The following is a 9,520-nucleotide window of genomic DNA, read 5'->3' as shown; positions in this document are numbered from 1 at the left end:
GCCAGTCACCTGAGTGCGGCCATATCAGACAATAAAATACCTTATTCATTGACGACAAAAAGGATGGTAATGAAATGAAAAAAAGGATCAGAATTATTTTTGAGAACCAAAAAAATCTGGTTTTCTTTTTCTTTTTACCAGGAAGAGGGTGATTAGGAGGCCATCAAACTCAACTGTGATTGTAAAACTTAGCCATGTGCATTTAACTTGTTTCAGGATAAATATGCTAATTAGATTCTTGTGAAATCTGGCTGCATCAAAAAGGATGAAAAATCCCAGATGAGCGGAGTGGAGCAAAGCTAAAAACAACAGCTGACGTTAAGATGGATTACTGTTTGACGAGCCAGCATGGAATAAATTATATTAAATCATATAACATTTTGCAAGAAAACTGAGTATGCATTTATTTAGAGTCCATTTCTGGCCACCTGGTGAAAATAGGTCCAATATTCACCCTTCTTTTAGCTGCACCGACTATCCAAAACTGACTTCTTTATCCGTTACAATGTCCTTTTATGCTCCTAACTGTGCCCAGCTGCTTCTTGGTGCTGGGAAAAATCATATACAATGGGTTTTTAGAGTTTTTTGTAGCCGAAGAGAACTACCTGCTGTGGCCAAAACAATGCAATAGCAGTAGCAATGAGGGTAAACCATAGGAGCTCCAGGAGGTAACATTTAAAGAATGCACTGACGATAAGAATTAAACGCATGTGGGTGACTGCAGAATTGGTCGCTAATTCTCAGTTGTTTCATTCATACAAGTGACACATTTCTAATGAAAGTAGTCATGTGACCCATTATTATTGATATACAAATGTTATAATGACAATTGAAAACTTTGCTAGCTTACATTCACTTTACAATAAAAAAAAGGTACACAAAATTGTAGTACCTACCACATAGATATGTTATCTACTACATAGGGTTTTTTTTTGTGTTACCTACTACATAGGGTTTTTTTTTTGTGTTAGGTAGCACAAAAAAAAAAACCCTATGTGGTAGGTAACACATATCTATGTAGTAGGTACTACAATTGTGTGTACCTTATTGTAAAGTGTTTCCACACATTGTTAATATACAGGTTCAAATCTAAAACAAACAATCCAATACATATCGTACACTGCACTTGGGGAACTTTGTAATTAGGAAAATGTGTTTAGCATAAAAGGTTCTTCTGCCCATCTTGCAAATAACTTATGCATTTCAGCCAGGAGCCTTTTCAGGGGCCTTCCTGTCCTCCTCCTCTGCTCTTATTATACCCTCCCTCAGGAACCCACCCCCCCCCCACCCCTCACCCCCCACCCCCACCCCTCACCCTCTACCCCCTCCCAGAGCTAGCCGCTCGGCACCCAGTGAATCGTCAAAAGGCGACAGAGGAGGCAGTGAAAGCTCAAACTTCTTTAAACACAGGGTTCCGCTTCTCTGGTGAAGGCGCAGCAGCAGCAGCAGCGGCGGCGGTGGTGGTGGGGGGGGGGGGGGCATGCATGGGAGACAGGAAGTCAAGTTTTCTGGGAGTCCGCCGCTCTTTAGGAATACAAAACGAGCAGTGACGAGCGGCGGAAGGCTCAAAGACAGGACACCACTGTCTCTGCTCAGGAAAAGCCAGTGTGCTTTCACAGACAGGAGGGGCCTGCAGCTTCTGCTCTGTTCAGACGCGTTAACATGCAGGGGATGAGGGATGATTGCACCTGACGGGGCTGACGTCTTTTCATATCCGATTCTCATGGAGGAGGAGGGGGGAAAGTGAAGGGGGGGGGGGTGTTATTCTGAGCTCTGAGCTCTTCCGTCAAGCCCAGGATGATCATTTCAAGCAGATATAAGTGTAGGTTGTTCACTATTTAATCAAACACTGACTACTACTTTAGTCCTCACAAGGGAACCATGAATTAGACATTATACTCCTACCATGACCTATTTTAGTGGGGAAACGCACCAAGCTAATCCTTGATAAATAGCAGGTGTGTGTATTATCGGTGTGTTTGGCAAACGGGAGAAACAAAAGTTCTTACCGCAAATACAGAAAACGCAAGCAAAAATCTCAGATGCACAGACTGGTGCTATTTGTACATTTTAATAACAAACCAAAGGAAATTCCACAATCAACAACAGCAGCCAGGGCCGAATAAATGAACAGCAAGAATGAAAAGTATGCGCATCAAGAACACTGTGGCTTTGGGCGCTCCGGTGGTGTAGTGGATAGAGCGCGTACTATATTGGCTCCGGCCTTCGTTGCAGTGGTCGCGGGTTCAAATCCGACCCGTGGACCTTTACTGCAGGTCACCCCCCCTCTCTCTCCGTCTCCCCATTTCAACTCTGTACTGTCTAATAAAGCTTGATAATGCCAAAAAAAAATTAAAAATCTTAAAGAACACTGTGGCTCTTGGTATTAGGCCAATTAGTCATAATAACATTACCTTTTCAGGGATTGTCTTTCTCAGAAAGACTACTGATAAGTGAGGACATGTTCTACAAAAATCGGTTTTAAAAACATGTGGGGTTATTTTGCTCCTTTCCGATTGAAGTTTCATTGGGTGAAACTGTTGTTTTTTTCCCATATCTAGGGAGTTCAGTGGGTGTGTAATTAGTTGTTGCCTTTGACCTGGTTGGACATCACACAGAAGAAGATAACTCAGGACTTCGGACAATTGATGACAGCGGCCAACTTCCCCGACCTAAATCTTTTGTTCTCTGTTTGGGTTGGACGGGACGGCTCCAAGATCAAGCTCTGTCAACTCACTAAACCAGACAAATAGAAAAAAAAGACTGAAGAGGGTCAGATACTGTTTTCACTGACTGAGCCAACAATACCTACAATCTGGGACTATACTTCAGGAAATGTTTTTTGGTAAAAATGGTGAAAGGTTTTCTTCTGGGGATGAGAATGCATATTTTGTTTCAATACTTTGTAGTTCTGTGGCTCCACCAAGTCTTCTTGTTTATTGTTCTACCATGTTTTTGGACTCCTTTTCCAGATGAATAATCACATTTTGCGTTCCATAAGTTCTATCTGGTGTGGGTTCGTTTGTTGAACTGTGTATAGCGTTAATCCTTTGGTGTTGGCCAAAGACAACTTGCTGTCAGGTACACTCGGCTTTCCAAAGCATTTCAATGTTCTGACAGCTGCTCTTTCTCTCTTAGCCTTTTAAGGAGAGCCTGCCAACTCCAGGCAGTGACCCTCTGTTCCTGCATGAGCCTAGCTTGTTTGGTTTCTCTGCACTAGGGGCCATATCCGCCCGAGTGGAATTTGAGGATGAACCCAGTTTGTTTTCATGATGATAGCAGCACACCAGACCGCAGTGGAAGTTGGCTCACTGCAGGAGGAGTGACCGATTCAATTCCTGAAGGATGCATAAATATTTGCCTTCTCCAGTTCTGATATGGCAAGGAGATCTTTTTTCCTCGAAGTTTTGTGATTTTGCTGGTTTTAATAAACACTTAGTCCTGGCTCCTGATATGACATGAACCTAAACAAGACTTAAACATTGGTGTAAGTGTGGTGGGGAGGGGGGGATCAGTCCGCATATGATCACAAGCCTTTACTCTTCTCTGGTTCAGCTGTTCTGTCGGAGTGTTTCGGAGTGAGACATTTTTAAACAAGTGGAATCTATCTGGCCCTTCCAGTAAACAGCTCTCATTACCTAATCCTGTTTGTTGTTCACTGGCGGTGTTGACACTGACTGTCAATAACTAATTGAGAAAGGTTCTCTGTGGCAGGAACCAACTGTGCTGCCAGTTAATGGATGAAGTTGTGCTTGGTTCTTCGCCCACAGTCCACAGGTCTAAAAAAAGGTTAGAGACCCCGCCCCAGAAAACTGGCTGCTACTGGTAACAACAATGACATCACATAATGATTGCTGCCATCACACTATCATTCACTCCTCCATGTATGTACTACTGCAAAGTTAATGATAATACACCGTAGTTACTGCGTTTGAAATCATATACTTCATCTAATTACTATACTGCATACTGGAGCTGCCCTTAAAACGTATTTACTTTGCATGCAGTATGCTACAATTGGGACATAGGATATTTTATAGCATTGCACATCATCACACACTGCAAAATGCAACTGAATGTAGTTGGACATGTGGGTATTTTTTGGTGAACTGCATCCCTATTGAGACATGCTAAGTCTTCTTTCTGGCATGCTAAACAGTATGGGTATGGGACGAGTAGTACAGAGCAACCATAGTTATAGTCGTTTGTTATGATTAGCTAAATAAGTTTGATTCAGTTAACTGTCACATTAAGAAATCCATTTTTGAAATGCTGGGACCAGTGGATTATTCGGCATGTTGGCTTAGAAGAAATTAACTAATTAATTTACAGTAAATTAGCTCAATTTTCTTTGTTGCAAATTCTTTTCTTTTGAGTAACTTCCAAATGAATTGACTAATCGTGTCAGCTCTAGAACTGGATGAGTCAAAAACTACCTAAAAACTTTTCAAACTACCTATTCAGAGATAGAGGTGTTCATCCATATTTGCCTACAACTAACACAATTCTATAGACCAAAGTCATGGTGCACATGTTGAGTTTAACAGCATTTTAATGTCACTCAGATGTATCAGTGCCTGTGGGCGAGGATTCGGAATTACACACACTGGCTTACAATGTATTGATTTTTTATTGTTTGACTCACTTCCCTCTTGATCTTCTGACAAAAGAATCAGTCATTAATGTCTCAGGGTTGACACACGGACCATTGTGTTCACATTCCAGCCAGAAAGAGTCACACTGTGTTCACGGAAACTTTGTTCAAGGTGCAGTGTGTAAACTTTAAGGGAATCCGGGTTTTTCAGAACAGACTTGCTAGAAAATGGAATATAATATCCATAAGTATGTCTTAATTAGTGTGTGATCCCTTGAAAATAAAAGTATTTTTTTTATTACCTTAGAATGAGCCTTTTATATCTACATAGGAGCGAGGCTGCCATGTTGCACTGCCTCGTTTATAGTCGCACAGAACAGACCAACTTAACGGCCTCATGTTTTTTTTTTATATATCGTGGGCGTCTGCCGGAAATGCATCCAGTTAGAAGATGAAGGAATAACTAAATGCTTCTTCACCTCATCACTTGATATTGTGTAAAGACTTGAGGCAGTGGTGGATGATGCCAACTTTAGTCATAGGCTTCTTATCCTGAGAAGGCCTACATAGCTTCTTTAAATTCTCCTACGGGGACGGGTAGACACAGAGCCTTGCAAACTAGAACTTTCACTGCAAAATACTTCCGATATCACACACTGCACCTTTAATATCTCCGCTGAGAGACATCCTACTGAAGCTTTATGGAAAGTAGTGAAGGGAGAGTGCAGCAGTGTCAGGGCTACACCTTGATCCTAAACACAGACAGGGCTAATGCATTTCCTTATTACTATGGTTTTAAGAGGAGACCTGGCTGCCCTTGACATGGTCTTTCCAGCATCTATTTGATTACAGATGCCATGCTAATCTATTTACAAATGGCTGCTGGACGGCTGTTGCCCAAGCGGCTTCGCCTCACTTCAGCGAGTCCCATTTGGCACGAGTCAATACCAAAACAGGAAGTCAATAACGTCACTCTCTCCCTATTCCCCGATTTCTCTCACTCCACTGCTTCCTGGGAGTAGACTCCACACACACACACACACACACACACACACACACACACACACACACACACACACACACACACACACACACACACACACACACACACACACACACACACACACACACACACACACACACACACACACACACACACACACACACACACACACACACACACACACACACACACACACACACACACACACACACACACACACACACACACACACACACACTTTCTCTAAAGCACATGACAGACACACATACACACACATGCTCTGCAACTCATAAACTCCCCCCCTCCCCCGAGTCTAGTGGAAATGCTTTTAACAGCTGCCTTCAGAATGAAGTTCCACTACAGCCTGAGTATGCTCCCGAGAGAGACACCCGTGCCCCACACACACAAACACACACACATTCTCACACACACACACATTCTACACACACACTCCAGCCAAACACCCCCCACTAAGGCTGTGGATGTAATGAGGGCGTCCGGTACCCTTAGCGGGGGCCCAGGGCTCACACAGGAAATGGAGTAGCCAGATAAGGCTCTCTGTCGGCCAGATGATGAGAGGGGAGGCACGGGCACCAGCAGCACCAACGAAGAAGACTCTAAAGAAATCAAACATTCATCCATAATCTAGCCGGGACAAAATGACTATTATTGTTATGAGCTAAATGACCAATGTATATGGGAAAACAAGCAGTCTATTTGCTCTGTTCATGTTGGATGTATTATGGTTTGGTAGGCTATTGTTGTATTCATGCCTCTCTAGAGCTTCAACTGCATTCAAAATACAAGTTAAATTGCTATCATATATATAATCAGTTGCCAGATTGTTTTACAGGTCTACTTACAGTCCCTAGAGTTAGGACTAAACAAGGAGATGCAGCTTTTAGTTATTATGCACCAAAAATCTGGAACAAACTCCCAGAAAACTTGAGGTCTGCTGCAACTCTCAGTTCTTTTAAAATCGAGTCTGAAGACTTTTTTGTTTCCATCTTAACCTGCAATTTTTATTTTATTTGCTTCTTTTGTTCGCTTTTAAATGTTTTATAATGTCTTTTATGTATTCTAATCTTGCCCCTGTAAAGCACTTTGAGTGGCCTTGTGTCTGAATTGTGCTATATAAATAAACTTGCCTTGCCTTGCCTTTAGGTCCACTTTGTTAAAGCTGAAGCATTGTTAGATACATCATCCTCTGCTGCAATATATCATTCATTCATCAAAGTTATAAAGTTCAGTTTTTTGTTGAGACCGTAGCGACGTGTTCATTCATCTTTACTGTCGGCATTCATTGATATAAATGAGGTGGGCGGTTAAAACGCACAGCAGACCACAGCCTCCAAAGTGACCATAAAGTGGAATCAACAGAAACAGTTTCGACATACACAACCTTAACGAAGGCAGGATTTATTACATCACTGCTGTATTAGACTGACTGCATTGCTTTTTAGATAGGACGAGCCCCTAATAAACCTGCTACTTTCTGTGAATACGACTTTTGAGAATCCAGGTTCAGACTCACATTTGGGCCTTTCAATCCAAAACAGTGAGTCAAAACAAGTTATTAGGTCAATCAATCGCCAGTAATCAGTAGTTCTGCAACAATTCTAACAATGAACTAACAATGTAGGTCATCTTTTTTTTTAAAAGCAAAAAGTGCCCCAAAAACAGCTTGTTGTAATTTCTCAAATGGGAATATTTGCTGGTGTTGATGGCCATCTGATTAGTTTTGGATCTTGGATTTTTTAATCAGCGTTGGAGCATTTTCTTAAACTATTTCATTATTTTAGATGGAGAAAAAAATCCGCAGATGAAATGACTCTTGGAAAAGGATCAATTACCTCACTTGGCAATACTATCCAAAACATGCAGCACCAAGTGATATGACTTGGCAATTTTTTCTTTTTAAATTACACAGCAAATGTTTCCTTTTGGCAACACGATGTAGTAGCAAGGGGGCAACTTGTCTAAACTAATGTAGGCTACAGATTTGTATATGATTAACAAAAGTATTTACATTTTCAAGTTAAAGGCTAATGTGAAGCTAACTATAGGTTTGATTGAGACCCTAAAAAAAGCACGTACTGTTCTTTATATTGGGTTAAAACAGGGAATATGCGTCTCATAACAAGATGTTCTCCGTCACAGTTTTTCATTGATACATCACTAGAATGACCATTCAAGCCAATTGTCTACTGTTTTGCATTTTTGAATGGGCCAAACCGTGGAACAACCAGACATGGGCTTCCAACTCTCTTTCCCCCCCTCGTATAAAATAGCCTCCTTACAACAACACAGTCTGCACGCAACACGACTAAACAACCAAGAAGAGCCCCAAATGAGTGTTATATTTTACATCTGATGAAAAGGCAAAGCTAGCCTCGGCCTATTTCGCAACATTTGAGCTCCAGTCGCCGGAGCGGAACTGACAGTGATGCAACCATGGCAATAAAGCGCCAGAAATCGATACAATATTTCCGCTCGGGCATCCTGGGCCATTTCGCAACAAATCCATTTGGCACAGACACGCACTCACACACACAGACAGAGAGACACGAACATACACACTCACACACACAAACTGGGCCAAAATAGCTCCAGGTAATGAGGGCCGAGGCTGGGGGGAGCAGCATACAGGGCGATGTGCAACACAGGAAAGGAAGAAGAAGTGTTTGAAGCCGTAAAAGACTCTTGTAAGGCCAGGCCTACCTGTTCTTCCTCCGTCGACAAAGTAGCTGCCATGGTCCCCGATCACCTTTCTACCGAGACCCGTCCGTCTTTCTCATGAAGTGGAGGATGACGGAGGTGTGTGTCTCTGTGTGTGTGTGTGTGTATGTGTCTGTCCCTCGTGTAGAGACGGGGGTTTAGGGGTTGTCCCTCTCGCTCAAAGTAGTTGAAGGCATCTGAAACGCTGCAGTGTTTTCTCCTCTCGTGATTTGCGTTTGAAGATCGCGAAGCACACAGACCTCAATCTTCCATCCGAAGCAAAGCGAGAGAGAAAAAATTACACACAAACCCGGTAACGTTGTGTCAGATTTCACCAGGAAAAGGGGGAGAAAAAAAGCCCCAACAGTCGAGCAACAAGACAGGGGGTTTGATTCGATGATAACTGGGTTCTTCAGACCATGATCTGTTGCTGCTATCCGCCACAAGTCCAGACAACAACCGCTGGCTCCCTCCACGCCATGAATTGCAAGTTTTTAAGACCCGAGCGTCGCCTTTATGTTGGGAGGGAGACGCACACACATACACACGTATATATACACAAACACAGCCCATGAACAGTGAGAGAGATTACAGAGCCTTTATTTCTGCATGTTGCTCTACCCCCTGGCGGTTGAGAGCAGAAAATGCAAACGACCTCCGCCTTCATTCATAAAAATAGGAAACCAAACGGGGAAAATCACCATTTTGAGTGTCAGTTTGCATCTAGAGGCACGAGGATGATTTTGAACACAAAGCATGCAGTATGAATGTCAAACAAATGATAATAGAGTATTAAAATGAAGTCTCCTTGAGCACCAAATGTGTTTTTTCTTCTATAGTAGGCTACTGTTGCATAATTGTGTAGAACATTTGAGCCTAATTTAAAGTTACATGTGTCAAGTTTGATGCCGGGAAATCAATTTGAAATTACATTTTAGAAACGGGAGACGATTTGTCTTGTTTTAAGAAAGCATGATTATTGTGACATCACAGCTAGATTGGAATCTTCATTTGGTCAAAAATGCAACTTTGTAAATTGATATTACGTGTGTGGAATTTGGACTCTGTGCCTACATACGACCTGTGGTTAGGAGAAATGTCTAACACACTGCATTTGGAGCGACTGAGATACTATAATGATGATAGAGGAGATGTGTTTGATAAGATTTGGGACCCTGTAATAAGATTCTTTAATGGGTAGGCTG

The 9,520-nt window shown here is 42.2% G+C and overlaps 1 protein-coding gene across 1 annotated transcript in view; it reads right to left on the bottom strand.

Moving 5' to 3' along the window:
* ptpn9a (protein tyrosine phosphatase non-receptor type 9a) overlaps positions 1-8,351 on the bottom strand; it is a gene marked incomplete at its 5' end in the record, with an annotated part of 27,066 nt that extends 18,715 nt beyond the window's left edge. Inside the window, one exon of the mRNA XM_080028508.1 lies at positions 8,319-8,351. Coding sequence (XP_079884634.1) covers positions 8,319-8,351 — 33 coding nt within the window. The remainder of the gene's footprint in view (positions 1-8,318) is intronic.
* Between the last annotated feature and the right edge of the window lie 1,169 nt (positions 8,352-9,520).

This window comes from Ammodytes marinus, assembly GCF_949987685.1.
Source record: "Ammodytes marinus genome assembly, chromosome: 5".
In the NCBI taxonomy this organism is placed as follows: Eukaryota; Metazoa; Chordata; class Actinopteri; order Uranoscopiformes; family Ammodytidae; genus Ammodytes; species Ammodytes marinus.
The sequence above is the reverse complement of the archived record's forward strand: the minus strand, read 5'-3'. Positions and strand labels throughout refer to the sequence as shown.